Raw genomic sequence first — 19672 nt, 5'->3', positions numbered from 1 at the left:
TGAGGGCGTGGAGGTGGTGGTGTGATGAATTGGGCGATTGGGATTGACATGTATATACTGATGTGTATAAAATTGATGACTAATAAGAACCTGCTGTATATAAAAAAAAAAGAAAAAAAATAACATTCTTTTCTCCCAGTTAACGTTTTCTCTTTTCTGTTGATTTTCATGGCATGGGATAGCAGGCCTATCCTATATTTACAACACTGCATTTCCAATTTTGTCTGAAGAGCCATGTCTTGGAAACAATAGATGTGAACTTTTTTCTATTAATATAAAAGTCATTGTCTTTCAATAGGGTAATATATTCTACTTATAGCTATTTTAGTGTGTTTTTCTTTTCAGTCTCTTCACGTTTTTCTTTATTAATATGTCATCTTTACTTTCTTGTATATTCATTCCTCCATATTCATGCATTAAATCATTCAAAATATTTATTAAGCAAAAAAAAAGAAAAGATGCTCAACATCACTGAATATTGGAAAAAATGCAAATCAAAACTACAACAAGGTATCAACGCACACCAGTCAGAATGGCCATCATTAAAAAGTCTACAAATAATAAATGCAGGAGAGGGTATGGAGAACATGGAAGCCTCCTACACTGTTGGTGGGAATGTACATTGGTGCAGCCACTGTGGAAAACAGTATGGGGGTTCCTTTAAAAACTAAAAGTTACCATATCATCCAGCAGTCCTACTCCCAGGCATATATCTGGAGAAAATTCTAATTTGAAAAGATACATGCACCCCAGTATTCATAGCAGCACTATTTACAATAGCCAAGAAAGGGAAGCAACCCAAATGTTCAACAACAGATGAATGGATAAAGAAGATATGGTGTGTTTGTGTGGGTGTGTGTAATATATATTTGCATACCTATACACACACAATGGAATATTACTCAGCTATAAGAAAAAATGAAATAATGCCATTTGCAGCAACATGGATGGACCTAGAGATTATCATATTAAGTGAAGTAAGTCAGATAGAGAAAGACAAATGTTATAAGTTATCACTTACATGTAGAATCTAAAAAAAATGATACAAATGAACTTATTTACAAAACAGAGATAGACTCACAGACCTAGAAAACAAACTTATGGTTACCAAAGTGGATAGCGGAGGATGGGGGGAGATAAATTAGGAGCTTGGGATTAACAAATACACACTACTAGGTATGAAATAGATAAACAACAAGGACCTACTGTATAGCACAGGGAACTATACAGTAAGTCCCCTACATACGAACCTCCAAGTTGCAAACTTCCAAAGATGCAAACGTGCATTTGCATGTCCAGTCATGTAAGGCGTGAGTGAAATTGCAGCTTGCCCTCCGTCTCCTACTGCTGATGATCCTTCAGCTCTGCCATCTCCCACCTCCTCTCCCTCCTCCAGTCAGTAACTCTTCTTGCCTGTTCACTCGATGCCAACCCCTGTATGCCAGCTGTTGTACTGTACTACTGTACTTTTCAAGGTACTGTACTGTGAGATTAAAAATGTTCTCTTTATTTTGTGTGTTTGTTTTTTATGTATTATTTGTGTGAAAAGTATTATAAACCTATAATAGTACAGTACTATATAGCTGATTGTGTTAGTTGGGTACCTAGGTTAACTTTGTTGGACTTATGAACAAATTGGACTTAGGAACGTGCTCTTGGAATGGAACTCATTCGTATGTAGGGGACTTACTGTATTCAATATCTTGTAATAACTTATAATGTAAAAGAATCTGAATCACTTTGCTGTACATCTGAAACTAACACAACATTGTAAATTAACTATACTTCAATTTTTAAAAATGGTTAAAAAAAAAAAGGAGCCCCAATGAGAGTAACTGTTGACTTCTCACCAGAAACAGTGGGGACCAGAAGGCAGTGGCATATTCAGAACGATAGGAAAAAAATAACAGCTAACCAGGAATCCTATAATCAGAAAAATTATCTCACAAAAATGAAGATATTAACAGATAAAGAAAAACTGAGAATTTCTTGCTAGCTGATCTGCCTGCAAGAAATACTAAAGGAAGTTCTTTAGGTTGATAGCAAGTGACTGCAGATAATAATTCAAATCCAAACTAACAAACAAACAAAAAGCATTGGTAATTAGGTAATTATACAACAGTATAAATGCATATTTTCCTTTCTTCTCTTGTACTATTTAAAAAGCAAATGTATAAAACATATAATTGTTTGTTGGGCTTTTATCATATAAAATGTAATATAAAAATAACAGCACAAAGAAGGAAGGTGGGAGCCAGTTTGGGAATAAGGAATGACACTAGAGAATAACTCTTAAGCCATGGGAAGAAAGGAAAAGAACCAGAAATGGTAAATAAGAAAGTTAATATAACAAATTATAAATATATACTTTCAATCTTTACTTCTCTTAGCTTCTTTGAAACACATCAAATTATATGAAGTAATTAAAACTATTATTGTTGCATTGTCTATTTCAAAACTTACCACAAAGCTATAGTAATCAAGACAGTGTGGTACTGACATAAGGATAGACATAGAGATCAGTGAAATAGAATTAAGAGTCCAGAAACAAACCCTCACCTTTATGGTCAGTTGATTTTTGACCAGATTGTGAAGACTATTCAATGTGAAAAAGTAGTCTTTCTAACAATGGTTCTGGGACAAGTGTGTAACCACATGGAAAAGAATGAAGTTTGGACCCCTATCTCAAAATGGATCAAAGACCTAAATGAAAGAGCTAAAATTATAAAACTATAATTATATATAAGCTAAAATAATAAAACTTTTAGAAGTATAGGCTTAAATCTTTGTAACCCTGGATTAGACAGTGTTTTCTTAGATATGACACCAAGAGCACAAGCAATAAAATAAAAAATCAATTAATTAGATATCAGCAAAATTAAAACTTTTCTTTGAAGGACCATCAAAGAAGTGAAAAGACAACCCACAGAGTGGCAGTAAATGTTGGAAATCATATATTTGTTACAGAACTTGTACTTAGAATCTATAAAGAGCTCTTACAACTCGATAATATAAAGACAACTAATTTTTTTTAATGGGCAAAGATCTGAGTAGATAGTTCTCCAAAGAAGATATTCAAATGACCAGTAAGCATATGGAAAGATTCTTGACATCATTAGTCATCAGAGATAGGCAAATCAAAACACAGTGATCTACCACTTGACACCCACTAAGATGACTATAGTCAAAAAGACAGATAATAACAAGTGTTGACAAGGATGTGGAGAAATTGGTGCCCTCATACACTGTGTTACTGTACAGTGGTACAGCTGCTTTGGAAAACAGTCTGGCTAAGTTCCTTAGAAAGTTAAACATGAAGTTACCATATGACCCAGCAATTTCACTTCTAGGTATATACCCATAAGAAATGAAAACAAATGCCAAACAAAGACTTGTACACAAATGTTTATAGCAGCCAAAAGTGGGAGCAACCCAAATGTCTATCAACTGATGAATGGATAAACAGAATGTGGTATTTCCATACAATGGAATATTAATTGGCCATAACAAAGAATGAAGTATTGACACATGCTACAACATGGATGGACCTTGAAAACATTATGCTAAGTGAAAGATGCCAGTCATAAAGGACTACATACTGTGTGACTCTGGACATTTATCTGAAATGTCCAGAATAGGCCAATCTATAAAAGACAGAGATGGGGGTTATTGGGGGAGATGGGGAGTGACTGCTAATGGGCATGGGGGTTTCCTTTGGGGATGAAAATATTCTACAATTGACTGTGGTGATGGTGGCAGAACTCTGTGAATTACTAAAACCCATTGAATTGTACACTTTTAAGTAGGTAAATTGTATGGTATGTGAATTATATCTCAGTAAAGCTGATGTACACAATATTCACTTCAGGAACCCTGAAGAGAGCCTAAAAAGACAGCATTTGTGTTCCAAAACACGTACAGTTTTGTTAGAGATATATATGACTGCCATGTTTATTAAGATGTTGAAGACAGAGAAAACTGGCTTCAGATATGAGCCCCAGAAAATCATAAGCGCAAACATCTCTGCTTGCTGGCGTTGATTTGTATGTTACCACAGGCAAGCCTGTGTTGCACTGGGGTGAGTAGCTGCACGGTTGCATTTCTTCATTGAAGATGAATGATTCTCCTGAGCAGTGCTGGACATGAGAGTAGCTAACGCAAATGAAAATAAAACTCCTCCAGTTCCCTAACTCATTGAATGGCACCATCATTCCTCCGGTTGCCCAAGCCAAACATCTCGGAGTCATCCTCAATTCCTCCCTCACTCTCATTTCTAATCTATCACTAAGTCCGGTCAGTTCTGCCTCCTAAATATCGTATATTCATTTACTTTTTCCCATCTTCCACCATCACCAACCTAGTTCAGGTTATCATCTCTTACCTCAGCTACTGCAGGAACCTTTTAGCTGGTCTTCTTGCATCTCTTGCTTTCTTCATTTCTCCATCCAGCAACCAGAGTGATCTTTTAAATTTTCGAATATATGTGACCTTGCTTAATCTTCTTCAGTAGTTTCTCATTGCTCTTAAAAACCAAAATCCTAAACGTGGCCTACAAGGTCCTGCGTACCTGTCTGTCCTCATCTTGAGCCACTCTTTGCGTCACTCTCTGTACTGCTAGCCACACAGTACTCCACTAATTACCACCTCCTAGACAAATTTGATGGCCTCTTTCTTTACCCTGGCCTTCATTATTGACCACTGCCTCCTTATTGAAATTGTCTTTTCTTTTGTCCTTTATGTTCTCATCACTCTTCTGTGTTATCTTTTCCATCTTGCCACCCAACTATGAACATTTCCAATATTCTCTCCTCTTTCCTTCTCCATATTCTATACTCTGTCCCTTAAGTGGATTGACATTTTTCAACTATTACCTGAGTTCCAGTCCATACCTGCAACAGCCCACATGATATCGCCAAAGTTACCTCAATCTCAACATGATTAAAATAGAAGTTAACATTATCTTGATCCTTTATCCCCAGAAACATTTCCTTCCAGTTTCTTCTTTCAGTGGTATCAGCATTCTCTCAGCCACTCAAACTGTGTACTTCAGAGCCATTTTTAATTGACCTATCTTCCATTCCCCATATCAAATCAGTTACCAAGTTCTACTGATTCTTCCTTTAGAGTGTTTCTTACATCTTTCCATTTCCGTTGTCACTATTCTATTTCTGACCCTCATCCACTTCATTCTTCGTCTCTTACAAGTCCATTTAAACAGTTCTCGCTGTATGTGTTTTCTCACACTCACGTCTGTTCTAAACACCACTGGCATTTCAATCTTATTAAAACTCCAGTTTCATCATATAACTTTCCTTCTCAAAAAGTTGCAGTGACTTCTCATTGCCAGCAGAATAAATCCCAAAATCTGTGGCCTGTTATGCAAAACCCTTAACACTCCAGCCCGATGTTTCACAAATTACATTCCACAAGATGTTAGTAAATGATCTACATACTCTGGATTAAACAAAGTTACATGGTTTCTTCACTGTAAAAGTTCCTAAAACTTTTAATGAACTAATGTGCATTAAAACTCTCCAAGAGGTTGTATATAGAATGCAGCATTTCCAAAATGTATTTGACTAAAGAACCCTATTTTTATACACCATCTGTTAACATTTTTCATGACACTAATGTTCTAAGGAAAAGCATCTAGGAAGTGCTTAGGTAGCCCCATCCTACATTTCCAGTCCTGTTTCCCATTAATTTCCCTACATCAATTGTCTGCTTGGGCCAAATGACTATTAGTCCCCCTGAGATGTGCTTAGTCTCAAGCACAATCTGAGTCTTTATTGATTCTGTTCTGCCCACATGGAATGCCCTTCTCTTTCTCTGTATATATTTTTTAAGTTGAGATACAATTCATATATCAATTCATATATAAAATTCACAATTTTAAGGTATACAATTCAGTGGTTTTTAGTATATTCACAAAATTCTGCAACTATCACCAGTATCCAAATCCAGAACATTTTCATCACCCCAAAAAGAAACCCCATAACCATTAGCAGTCACTCCCCATTCCCCTCTCCCCCAGACCCTGGCAACTACCAATCTGCTGTCTCTCTGGAATTGCCTGTTCTGGGCATTTCATATAACCTCTCTATAGCTAGATATCCTGCTCATCTACTCTAAGATCATGTTTATTTGTTCAGTCATTTGTTAAGTCATTCAGTTAAAATCACAACACGGTCATGTGTCAGGCTGTGAATACGCAAAGGTAGATGACATTCTGCCTTTAAGGAACCCCCAGCCTAGTGAAGGAGACAGACAATAGGTGCCGTGAACAAAGTGCCATAGGAACAAAGTGGTACAGATAATAAATTGTGGAGAGTCAGGCAAAGCCTGACTGAGGAGGTAGCATTTTAATAACTGGATATTAATTCATTTGTTCATTCATTCATAAATTCATTCATTCAGCAAATATCTATTGGGCCCTTATTATGTGCCAGGCACAGTGTTGGACTCTGAGGATACAAAGATGAAGAAGAAAAATTCCCTGTACTCAAGGAGCTCAGCCTGGAGGAGATATATATATATACAGTTTCAAAACAATGTGATATAAGTTGTATTAGAGGAATGTAAAGCTTGCTGTGGGAACAGAGAGAAAGGAATAACTAACTCCATTTGTTAATTTGAAGGAAAGGTAGAAGTTTACCAAGTGGATAAAGATTGGGTGGGGGGGGGTGGCATTTCAAGCAGAGAGACTAGACCTCTGACTGTGCCAGCCCAATGCTCATTTGTTTGACTGAGCTGGAGCACCTAATGCCTGTGTCACTCTGACCAGCCCTTAATCACATTCCTGGTGTGGTCCTCTCTATACGTGGATGCCTTGTCTCCCCAGAGGCATTATGTGTCATTTAGGGTAAGAGCTTTGTCTTGTCACTCTTAGCACCCTCATTTGCATAGTGTTTTATGCATAGTAATTTTTTATAGATCCACATGGGTGAAAGGACAGCTGAGACAATGTCATTGACACTCTCAAGAACCTGCTGCCCAGGTCTTCTGTCACATGTCCCCCTTCCAGGGCCTGAGACCTCTTGTGTAGATGAAGGACTTTAACATGGAATGAGCACACAAGTGCTCCCTCTGTGGTCCATCTCCTATACAAGAACGGCAAAAGTAGCTCCTTAGACTAATCCTTTTTGCTATTGCAAAATCTTGTGATCAGCCACGTTAAAAGGCAAAGGGACCATCTTAGAAATGTGCCCTGTGTTCATAGCTAGGTAGGTACTGTCAACACTAAAGATCATTTTAAAATTGCAATCGGTTGAGTTGAAGTACAATAAAACGATTACACTCCATAATCAGTTTTTGCCTTCAAAGTGGAAACTGAGGTTTCCCGGAGAAGGAATTCTGCCTCAAGATTCTAACAGAAATTCTTCCTGAGTTTCCAGCCTGCTGGCCTGCCCTACAAATTTCAGACTCAAGATCACAACATCAAGTCTTACCTGATTTTATAGCCTGCTGGCCTACCCTACAGATTTCAAACTTGCCAGCCCCTACATTGTGTGAGCCAGTTCCTTAAAATAAATCTCTCTATACATACGCAAAAAATAAAGATTAATATGATTTCTATTCCAAACACAGACTGATTCAGGTCAAGGAAATTAAGAGATTCAATAAAACTGCTGCTTCACAACCTTCTCTGAAAATTAGAGATAGGTACTGGGGAGATAATTGACTGAGGACAGCAACAAGGGAAGCCCCAAACAGGATACAGGTTTTTCTCCTGCTTCAGAAAGACAGAACTCAGTGTATATGTCACTTCATGAGGTCTTGCTATGGAGCATCCTACAGCTGACAGACTTTCAAGGTGGTCTCCTCCTACTCTCCAGGAGCACAGGATTGCTCGTGGGGGCCGCGGGCTCCTTCCCCCGTGTCAGCAGAGCACCCGTTGTTTAATAATACTGGGATGCAGCCCTGATAGAGTCAGGGCTACAGTGATTGTGACAGTAATAACTGTAAACCCACTGTTCTTGGATTTCAGGAAGGCTACCCAGAAATGGAGATTCTCTGGCTGATGGTCAAGTCCTGGAATCTTGGAGTATTTATGTACAGCAGAAACAACTATATGTCTAGTGAAAAATGGTGTGGCCTGGCACTGCGTTTCGTTGACCACCTTGGCTCCCTTAGGAGCAACTGTGAAACTCAGGTGAGGAGGGAGAGGGCTACGGGTGGATGGCATGACTCAGGGACAGAGAGGTTCTACATAGCTCTCGTTAAGGACACAGCCCTACCTTCCTTGGCTAGGAAAGGATCGTGACCATTGTTCCTCTCAGTGGTTCCACAGAAGTGCAAGAGTTATGGGACTATCAACAGTAATTTTTTATAGTGAAAAGCAGGAAGAATGGTGAACAAGGCAAACTTAGGAATAGCAAATGGAATCTAGTTAAGAAGAATGCCAAGAGTGAGCTCTGGAAAGATGCATCCCTGTCAATGCCAGCGCATGCAGGGAAGGACCAGTCTCTGTGCAAAACAGCGACTGTTTTAAAGACATTTTTCTGCAGGAACTGTTTTGAGTAGCAGACTTCTGGGCCCTTAGCTAACCAGGAGAGGCTTGATAGAGAAAAAGTTTTCGTATCAAATAAGAGCAAAGGATCTTTTATGTTTTAAGTACTTCCTCCCTTCTTCTGCCGATCTCTAGTGAACAGACCTAGTGTCATGGGATCCCTTTTCCCCAGGTGAGTACTGTATGTTCTTCCCAGAGTGGTGCCTCAGGTCTCAGAAGATAAAGGTTGGACTCTCATGCCATCACCATGGGTCTGGGAAGATTTCCCACATTTCCTTTCCTCTCAAGAAATCTATTTGCTGTTCTCTTTCCCAGATGAATGTTCTGTACAGTGAGCTTGTGGAAGCATTAGATAAAAAAAAAGGGCCCACTTGTTAATGAAGAGTGAGAACTGCTGGAACGGAGCAAGCTGACAGTGACTTGAAGATGTGTGCTCCCAAGATGTTGAATATTTAAATTCTTACCAAAGTTACTCTTGAGTTTTTGTTTCTGTTTTCTCCTGCCCTGTTTTCATGTTGTTAAATGACATTTTCTAAAATAAAAGCATTTTGACTTTTACTGCTGTGACCAGCTAATTTCTGGGGGACAAATGATTTTCTCCAAAGTGCTAAGGAGCTAAGGAACATTTTATATATATATATATATATATATATATATATATATATATATATATATATATATATATATATATATAGAAATAGCCCATGTGAGAGCAAGATAGTTCATGCCCCATGTGAACAAAAGGGGATGTTCATCCCAGTCCCACACAGGTTGCATTTTATTCGAGAAGTGCTCAAATTCGCAATACCTGAAGATAACAGAGAACCATAGACTCTTCATCAGAAGGACCTTAGTGGTCTTTGGGCCCAGCATTGATCAGATTTCATGAAATCTATGACATCCTTGAGACTTGGTTGTGCAGTCTGTATCAGAACATAGCCTGTGACGAACTCCCGAGACAACGCAGTCTGCCTTTTTTTTGCTAATTGGTAAAATACCCTTCCTCATACTGAACAGAAATTCGTCTCCCTGTAACAAGTTTGTTTCCTCTGTCCCCCATCCTCCTGACTTTTTTGTCTTCCGGTTAAACATCCTCAGACCCCCTCAGCTGTTCCTCATATGATGTAGTCACCTCACCTTTCCCAGAGCCAAGGCCCATGTTCCAGTGAGGTCTGACCCACACAGAGTTCAGCAGCCTCATTCTGGCTAGACTTGCATTAGTGTACCGTAAGATTACACTGGCTTTTTTTCCCCAGTTGATTTGTATTAACATTTTTTAACTTTTGATTTTGAAATAGTTTCATACTTACGGAAAAGGTGCAAATTGCCACATAACCTTTACCCAGATTCCCCATTTGTTAACATTTTACCACATTGCCTTATCATTCTCTCTTTGTGTATTTCTTTCTGAACCGTTTGAGATTAATTTACAGACTTCTTGCTCCATTACCCCTTAATGCTGCATTGTGTATTTCCTAAAAGCAAGGATACTATTCTCCTAAGTCGGGGGCCCCCAACCCCTGGGCCGCGCACCACAACCGGTCCGCGGCCTGTTTGTTAGGAGCCGGGCTGCACAACAGGAGGTGAGCAGTGGGCGAGCGAGCGAAGCTTCATCTGCCGCTCCCCATCGCTCGCATTCCCCGCCCCCGGCCCCCCACCGCTGTCCGTGGAAAAATTGTCTTCCACGAAACCGGTCCCTGGTGCCAAAAAGGTTGAGGACCGCTGTCCTAAATGACCACAGTACAAGCATCAAAATTAGAAAATTAATAATGATACAAGTCTGCCATCTAATCCACAGGCTCCATTCCAATTTCATTGATTGTCCTAATAAAGTCCTTCATAAGTTCAGGATCATAAGTTGCATTTGGATGTCATGTCTCTTTCATCTCCTGCAAACGGAAACAGTTTCTCAGTCTTTCCTGATCTTTCATGACCTTGACATTTTTTAAGAGTACCGGCCAGTTACTTTGTAACATGAACCTCAACTTCTGTGTGTCTGGTGTTTCCTAATGATTAATTTATGCAGTTTTGGTAGGCACACCACAGAAGAGATGTGTTCTTCTCAGTGCATCATACCAACAAGACAGACAGGGTCAGTTTGTCCCACTGATGGTTAAAGTTAAGACGGTGTCGACCGTATTAGTAATTCATAAGTAATTAGGAAGTGTTTTGTGGAAGACACTTTGAGACCAAATATCCTGTTCCTCATTGAACTCCCACTCACTAGTTTTAGCATCCATTGATGACTCTTGCTGGAATCCCTTTTTACTGTGATGGTTGCTAAATATTGATTTTTAAATTTCCATCATTCCGTCTTCATTTATTAGTTGGCGTTCGTTAGGGAGAGCATTTTCTTCTCCCCTACTTATTTATTTATATTTTAAAAATATGTTTTAGTACAGGCTAATGGATTCCTATCTTATTCAATGAGTTATAATCCACTATTTTGCTGCTCAAAGGTGGCTCCTATGTCCTTTTGACATGTCCCCATCATTCTTTGAACAATTCCTTACTTTGTGACATAGTAAGATGTTCCAGGCTCATCTTGTACTTTCCCTGCTCCTGCACTGGAATCAGTTATTTCTCGAAGGAGCCCTCATTTTTTTTGTTAAGAATTTTATATTAATCTTTTATTTATTTTATTTATTTATTTTTATATTTATTTTTGACTGTGTTGGGTCTTCGTTTCTGTGCGAGGGCTTTCTCTAGTTGCGGCAAGCGGGGGCCACTCTTCATCGCGGTGCGCGGGCCTCTTAACTGTCGTGGCCTCTCTTGTTGCGGAGCACAGGCTCCAGACGTGCAGGCTCAGCAGCTGTGGCTCACGGGCCCAGTCGCTCCGCAGCATGTGGGATCTTCCCAGACCAAGGCTCAAACCCATGTCCCCTGCACTAGCAGGCAGACACTCTCAACCACTGCGCCACCAGGGAAGCCCCCTCATTCCTTTTAATGGAGAATGGTAGTATGCAAGATCTGGGTGCGGGCTTCCCTGGTGGCGCAGTGGTTAAGAATCCGCCTGCCAATGCAGGGGACACGGGTTCGTTTTCAATCCAACACCAGAGGGTTCATTCTAGCCTTCCTCCCTTTCCATATTTGCAGCTATCTCTTCCAACACTGAGAAACCTGGCTCCTATTAACCTCAAGTATTCACTTATTTGCTCAATCATCTCCCTGCTTGAGAATAATCTCCCAGTCGTGCCTCAGTCCTGACCCCACCATCCTGACCATGAGGGCCGCCGCTTCAGCCGAGAAGCGCTGGCAAACACTGGCCAAGTCGTCAGCGGAGCTTCCAGCCCAGGGAGTGAGCAAGCTGAGTCCCTCGCTGAGCCCCCACCAAGGGGAAGGCCAAGGAACCACATTCCATTCAAGCAGGCATTTCATATTGTTGACTCATGGGACTTATTGTTTACTCTCCCCTGCTTTCACCTTGGTGTTTTTCCTATTTAGTTTTGAGAAGTCAGCTCAAGTGTCAGTTGCTCAGAGAAACCTTCCTCCACCAGGTCAGGTTCTCTTGTCGTGTGCTCTCTTAGTGCTCTGTTTTATTCTTAATAGTTTATAAACATTTATGTCCTTGTGGACTAATTTGATTAACATCTGTCTCTCTCAATAGTCCTTAAGCTGCAGAAGGGCAGACAGTATGTTTCCTCACCACTGTATATCCCAGTGTCTAGCACAGTGCCTGGCACTTTCAACAAATATTGGTTAAAAGAATGAATGAAAACTTCGAAGTCTTCTTTTCATACATCCTGCTATTAACTGATGTCTCAGCTTTTACTTCCAGTCTGTTTAAGTGCATTTATCACTATTAAATTGCTCTCGCCAGTTGTTCTTTTTGGATACAGTGTCTGTCTTTATTACAGTGTTATCCTGCTCAGACTCACATTATCTGCATATTTGATCAGCGTGCCATCTAATGTCTTTATCCAAATAGGTGATAAGATGTACTGAATAGGGGAGGGCTGAGACAAAGCTTGGTGACAGACCTTGCAGTCCTACCCATAAGTTCATTCATTCATGCAACAAACAAACACTTTCTGAGCACTTTCTGCTATGTACTGGGCACGGTTATAGGTACTGGGGATAAAGTCATGAGCAAACTAGAGGACGAAGTCTCTCCTTTGAGGAGCTTACATCTGAGTGGGTGTGTCAGATAATAAATTAGTATATAAATAAGCCTTGTTCTTTTAACTAGCAGACTTTGGGATGATCATTCACCCATTCCATAACTGTACTATCTACATTTTCCCAACTTTTTCACAAGGAAAAAGTCACACATGAGTGATTTTGTCAATGCCTTGCTAAGATCCTGATAACACTGTGTCTACAATGTTCCCCTGCTTTACCCACTTATATACACTCACCTCATTTCAGAAAAGAAAATGAGCTTAGTCTGTCTTGCGCTATTCTTAGGTAAAGGGTTTTATATATCCTTTGTGATCACTAGTTCCCTTCCAGGTCTCATGCAAACCATCCTTTCCCATAACGTATAGAAATTTGCCTGGGATTAAGAGGAAATCTACCTGTCTAAAGCTTGTGAAACCTATCATCCTCCCTTCAAAAAGGAGCATATGTCCTTCTCTCTAGGCTTCCAGCATCTTTCTTATTCCCCATGGTTACAAACACCAGTGCAGTGATCTCATCAACAGGTTTTCTCAACATTGTGAAATACAATTTGTCTGGGCCAGGAGACTCAAAATCATTTAAAGCACCCTGATGCTTTCTTACAATTTTCGTATTTACTGTGATTCTCAGGTCCCTCTTACCAATGTCTGCTTGACCCTTTCCAGTCTAATGGACAGAGTTTGTATGGCGGAGAAGACCAGAGCAAAGGAGGAATTAAAGAGGTCCTCTTTATCTTTGTTGTCTGGCAACATTACACCATTTCATTTTTCATTTTATACCCTGTGATACTATTGGAATTCTTTTTACGTGTGCTATATTACGTTTATAACTTTAAAAACTAATTCTTTTTTAAAAATTTATTTATATTTTATTTATTTTTATTTTTGGCTGCGTTGGGTCTTTTTGTTGCTGTGCGCGGGCTTTCTCTAGTTGCAGCGAGCGGGGGCTACTCTTCGTTGTGCGCGGACTTATTGCGGTGACTTCTGTTGCGGAGCATGGGCTCTAGGTGCACGGGCTTCAGTAGTTGCAGTACGTGGGCTTCAGTAGTTGTGGCTTGTGGGCTCTGGAGCACAGGCTCAGTAGTTGTGGCACACGGGCTTAGTTGCTCCATGGCATGTGGGATCTTCCTGGACCAGGTTTCAAACCCGTGTCCCCTGCATTGGCAGGAGGATTCTTAACCTCTGCGCCACCAGGGAAGTCCTTAAAAACTAATTCTAATTAAAAGAAAACATACTATCTGCCCCAACTTGCCGAGTTTTTAAGGCCTCCTTGATCTGCTTCTTGGCGTAAACAAAACTGAAAACAGCCTCTTTTTCTTAGTCTTAGCATTAGCTCATTTGGGGTCAGGCCTCCCCGATATGATTCTGACAGCTCCGTGTTACTACTTTATATTCATCTGTGGTCACATGCCCTCTCTCCACCTTTTTAATGTCTCATCATCAAAGAACTCCCTCATTTACATCATTTTCTTTCCATACTTTTACTTCTTCATTAAAATACTTCACAATTATATGGTCAGAATTTAGTTTCTAAGAGCCTTTCAACCCTTTTGGGAGGGCAGTTAAGTAGAAAGTGCAAGAAAACTAACAGTTGATGCACCCCTACTAAGAGCTGAGCCCTTCATGCATGTGTGCCATCCCATCTAACTGTCGTCACAACCCTGGGAAGGAGGTGGTGTCATTCTATTGTTGCCATTCCTTCCTTCCTTCTTTCCTTTCTTTCTCCCTCCCTCCCCTGTCATTCCTGTGGGAAACTGAGGCTCAGAGAGTTTAAGTCACTTAATCAAGGTCACACAGCAGGTAAATGGCAGAGCCATGATTTAAAGCTAGATCTATGGGACCCCTGCTCTTTCTTTGCCCTCATGATACCTTTCTTTTCTCTGAAACATCTGAAGCCTGCCTTCTTAAATTCTAGGGCAAAATACCTTACTATGTCCAGCCTTATGCTCTCACAAGCCCTGAGCTAATACGGTTGCTCTTTAAGTTTCCACTTCGCCTATCATTTCTTTGTTATTGGTCAGAATTAGGTCATGGAGAGCAGACAGTTCTCTTGTGGATTTCTTTACTTTCTAAGGGGCAATATTGTCAGCAAGACAAGTAAAAAATTTTGAAATGTTCTGCTTTTAAGCAAATGAAGCAAGAGAAGCCCTGGACAAAGTCCCTCATTGCTGCTAGATCTTGCCCAATGCCATTTTTGTGATCTGCATCAGGAATACATCATCCATTTCTCCCATTTTGTAAAGTGCTGTGTGACGTACTTACACGATATTACTCCTGGTCCTTTCTCCTTTCAACTTCACCAAAACTCTGTACAGGACTCTGTCCTCATGTTTGTGGATATCTATGCACACAACACAATACCACCTCCCATTCTCAAGGGCACCTCTCTTCTTTACAATGTGCTCCTCCTGATCCCAAATTCCAGTTGTAAGTTTCATTCCTCCAAGTCTTAATGATATCTCTTAGGTCATATTTACTTCCTTGAGTTAAAACTTCAAGTTTACCTCATAACCTTAGGTTGAACCATATGAAGTTGCCATTTTTGTAGGTCAAAACCATGGAATATTGGCAATTTCATGTGGTTCAACCCAATGCACGTGCTGTGTATTGATACAGAAACAGCTTAAGCCGTAAGTTCTATTTATGACTCTTCCCAGCTGTATTCTCCTATGACTGAACAGGCACCTCTTCCAGTGCTGTTCTTGTTGTCATATCTGATATCATCCATATAGTAATTGATTTTATAATATCATCAGGTCATTTTTCTCCTTTCCCCTCCATTTTCAGTTTACAGTTCTGTGTATCAGATCAGCAAGGCTCTGGGTAAACACATTTTTCCCAGTTATCATAGAGAACTCTGTCCCTAGCCAAGAGCCCAGCAATCCAGTATTTTAAACAATGGTCCAGACAAAGCAAATCCTATTCTACAGTTCCATCTCTACAGGCAACTATTTCACCATCCATCTATTCTTTTCTAAAGTACCAGTTTTCTTTTGCAAGAAAAAAAAAAACCCAAAACACCACCTGGTCTGTCACATCCTTGGATTTTCTGGGCACAACTTCATAGTCCTTGGAGATGGTTTCTATGTCTCCTTTGGTGGGGCCACTCATCCCTACAGGAGGTCCACCTGTTAGATCAAGAGGTGGAGGAAGGTGGAAATGGGCAGCATTTGTTTGATTTGATAGCTTTCCCATGGCTCTCTGCTAAACTGCAATGAAAATACATGATCAAAGAAAATATTCATAATGTCTGCATACTTATGGCCCCCTCCACATTGTCAATCATGAAGCCACCAACTATTCATTCATTCATTCATTCATTCATCTGTCCATCCAGCCAATGAGTAATTGTGGTTTATACCCAGATCCTACCCTCAGTGAGCTTATAGGAAAGGAACTGGTTAGGCTCACATTTATTATATTACAGTGATTATAATATTAAAGACAGAACATGAATGGTATAAAAGTAGGGGAAACGTGCTGAGATTTCAAAGGAGGGGACCAGGAAATGCTTTGTGGAGAAGGTTGAACTGGACTTTAAAGATGTATAGTATTTGAACATAAGGGGACAAGGGGAAGGGTATTCTAGGCAAAAAAACAAACCAAACCAACCAAACAAAAAACCAGCATGGCAAAGACATGTAGTCTTTCCATACAAGGAACGATGAATGTTTATTTGCAGCACAGAGTACTTGAAGGTGAGTATTCGGGGAAAGCTTTAAAAAGGTGGGTTGGAACCAGATTATGGAGCATCTCCAATACCTGGCTAAGGTGTTTGTTTGGACTTTACTCTGTAAGCCATGGAAGGAATTTGAGCTGGGGAGTGGTGTGGTCAGAGACAGACTCTGGGAACATTAATCAGGGCAACAGTGGGTGCAGTGGATTGGAGAAGGGAGAGTCTAGAGGTAGACTAATTTGGAGGTCATTGTAACTTCTCTATTTCACCCTTTTATAAAGCCCCATGCTTTTTGTGAACAGCACCTTATCACTTTGTAAATATCTATTTGCTTGACTGTCTGATGCCTGTCTCCTCCACAGTGAGCTCTATAAGGGCAGAGACTTATCTGCTTTGCTCACCGTTGTATCCCCAGGGCCTGACATGTGGAATTATGTGTTTGTCGAATGAATGAAAATAATGAAGAATCAAATTGGGATAATAGCAGTGAAAACAGTGATAGCGGACGTGAGGATGATTAGAGAGACATAGAGATGATGCAAAGGTTTCAGGTCTGGGTGGAGAGGATGTTTCAACAGCATCAAATATGGCAGAGAGCTTTGTCTACCTCTATGAAGGTATCAAATCTGGTGACTTGGAAGCCACGATGACTTTTGAGAGCAGTTTCGATGGAGTGGTGAGGGCAAAAGCCAGACTGCAAAGAAATACCTAGGCGGGAAGTGGTAAGAAATAGACGAAGCAGCACAGCATGGTGGCGTAACCCGGGACCAAACTGCCCAGGTTCGAATCCTTGCTCTCCCACTTACTAGCTGGACGGCTTTGGGTGAGGTACTTAACCTCTCTCCAGGCCTCAGTTTCTTGTCTATAAAGCTTCCATAACAATCCTAGAGTTGTTGTAAAGAGTAAATAAGTAAATACATGCAAAGCTGGTAGAGCGATGCCTGACACCCAGTAAGTGCTTCTGAAGGTCTGCAATTATTATTCCGCTCTTGCTCTCTAGCAGGGTCACGTGTTTCCCTCCACCCACTAACTCTTGACACCCTCTTGTCATTCTGTTTCTCCAGGAGATCTGAATTTTCCAGCCCCGGGAAAGGCTTCCTACCTTTATGGGGCAGCTAGAGTGATGATGTGGGGTTTTTAACTCTTTTCTGTTGTTTTGCAGTCTTCTTCTGCTCATCAAGAGTCTCGACTCTGGTTTTTATTCCCCTTTACTTTCTCTATTGCCTGTGGTTATTTCTTCTCTAGAAATAGCGGGGTGAACTCTAGCAGACCCCGGTGAGCAAGCACCATTTTTGTCTCCTCTACTTAACAGCAAGGAGGGTGGGTTCCCTCTTGGCTTTTTTAGGATCTTTTTACCTTTACCTTTTGAGTTCTTTTTTTTTTTTTTTTTTTTTTTTTTTGCAGTTTTCCCCTCATTCGGCCTAGGAAACTTCAACCTCTCTGATAAGGCAAAGGCCCGGGAACCTTTTTAATGCCTCGAGAAAAGTTGAAAGTTGATAAGCTCGCATTTAATTTAACAAACACAAAGCCAGCAATTGCTCTGACTAAAAGCCAAACCTGGTGCATCACTGCCTGCAGGGGGCCTCGGAACCAGGAAGTACTTCCTGGTTGGCGTCTCACAGCTGACGGCCCTCATGCTCTCGTGGGAACCACCACTAGGAGCTACTATTTGCCACCGTGGGCCACCTACACTCTCCTTAGGAGGGCATCTAGTGGCACGTTTGACACCTCCATTCCCATATTTCCCTAGCGCCATTTCTTTGTCTAACGGTAAGTAATGAGAAGCAGCGCCCTCTTCTACCACAGTTTTCTATTATTTTAAGATGTCCTGGGATCGTGCGCCTCCACCCAACTGGGAAAAGGAAATTTCCCGTGTCCCAGTCCACACATCTCCTGTGGCTCCTTTTGCCCCCTCCTTTCCAGCAGGCACCTAGCCTCTGTGTGTAACGTGTGATCATGTATAAACCTTGGGCCATGTTCTTTGGCAGCTGTATTTAAGCCGTTCACGTCATCTGCATCACTGTTCATTTGTTTTTTCCAACTGCAAGTCCACACAAGGCATGAACTTTCTTTTTGTGAGGGATTCCGCACAGTACGTGTCCTTTAGAATTCTATTTTATCATTGTCAATAAGCGTTAAGGGCCAGAAGAGGCCGTAGAGATCATCTGTGCAACTTCCTCCTGTTTTAGATTAAGACAGTGAGGCCCAGAGAGGGGGAGCTCATTCAACAGTCCTTTATTGAGCATGTAGCATGTAGTAGCTGCTGTGAGGGATACAAAGATACACCAGGTGCAATCCCAGCCTTCTAGAAGCTTTTTGTCTAGTTGAAGTATGTTATGGACGAGGAAGAACAGAGTAAGTTCGTATAAACTGCTAAAGTGGTGCAAAGGAAGGGAGGGGGAAGCTCTTCTGGAGAGACCAGTGACGTCATCATGAAAAATGCCATTGAAGCTGAAACCCAAAGGGTTTCATAGAGATCGGGACTGGAAACATTCCAGACAGAGGCTTTGCTCACAGGTGAAAAGGCAAGTAGTCTAGATTGGTTTATAGAGAAATACAGGAGATAATGGGGAAAAGCAGATTGGGGCCCACAGAGGGTGTTCAGTACTTCGCTTGCCTACATCCCACACACCTCCACCACCAGGCTAGCCCCGCTGACCTTATAGGTCTAACCTGAACGTCTACCTCCTCAGAGAAGCCGTCTCTAAGCAGGGCCCCTCGCTATATTACCCTCTATTGCTGCATCCCATGTATTTCTTTCACAGCGTTTAGTATAACAGGTAATTATATACTTAGTTACTTGTTTGTTGCCTCCCCCCACTAGACTAGAAGCTCCCTGAGGGCAGGGACTGTCTTTGTGTGATTTGCCACTGTATTTCCAGCACCAAGCACAAGGCCTGTCATGAGGTGCTCGCCGGGTCGTGGCTCTTGTTATTGCAAGGGTAGGGGCAGTGATAATGAAAACAAAGCACTAAATTGAACAGACACTGTAAAGAATCAAGTTTTGGTAGGAGATTGGCTATGATGACCAAAGGAGAGAAATCAGATTTTGAGCTTAGGTGACTAGGAAAATGGTGGCACTTAGGACGGGGGAGAAGAGTGGGTGAAGCAGTCGTCCTTGCAGCCAAAGGGCTCCAGGGAGGAATGGGGTCACCGCGAGGAGCGGGGGACGTGGCATGTTCATCTTTCTCTGACGCTAAGGCTGAGAGAGGAGTCTTTGAAAGTCATGCTTGGGAGGTCCTGGCTGACCCTGAGAGCTTTCGGGCACTGGATAAACTTGTGCTGAACGAACAAATGGTCAGTAAGTGGGAGCAGAGCTGTGGGACTGTTCAGTTCCTGGTGAGCAGGCAGCAGAGTGAAAAGAAGGGG

The 19672-nt window shown here is 41.2% G+C and overlaps 1 protein-coding gene across 1 annotated transcript in view; it reads left to right on the top strand.

Annotated features, from left to right (window-relative positions):
- The window catches only part of TEX11 (testis expressed 11), a 362907-nt gene extending 353900 nt beyond the window's left edge, over positions 1-9007 (top strand). Inside the window, exons 29-30 of the mRNA XM_059910602.1 lie at positions 7988-8152; positions 8825-9007. Coding sequence (XP_059766585.1) covers positions 7988-8152; positions 8825-8887 — 228 coding nt within the window. The 3' untranslated portion in view covers positions 8888-9007. The remainder of the gene's footprint in view (positions 1-7987; positions 8153-8824) is intronic.
- Positions 9008-19672: the final 10665 nt, after the last annotated feature.

Source organism: Balaenoptera ricei, chromosome X (genome assembly GCF_028023285.1).
Source record: "Balaenoptera ricei isolate mBalRic1 chromosome X, mBalRic1.hap2, whole genome shotgun sequence".
Lineage (NCBI taxonomy): Eukaryota > Metazoa > Chordata > Mammalia > Artiodactyla > Balaenopteridae > Balaenoptera > Balaenoptera ricei.
This window is presented reverse-complemented; position numbering and strand designations above follow the sequence as displayed.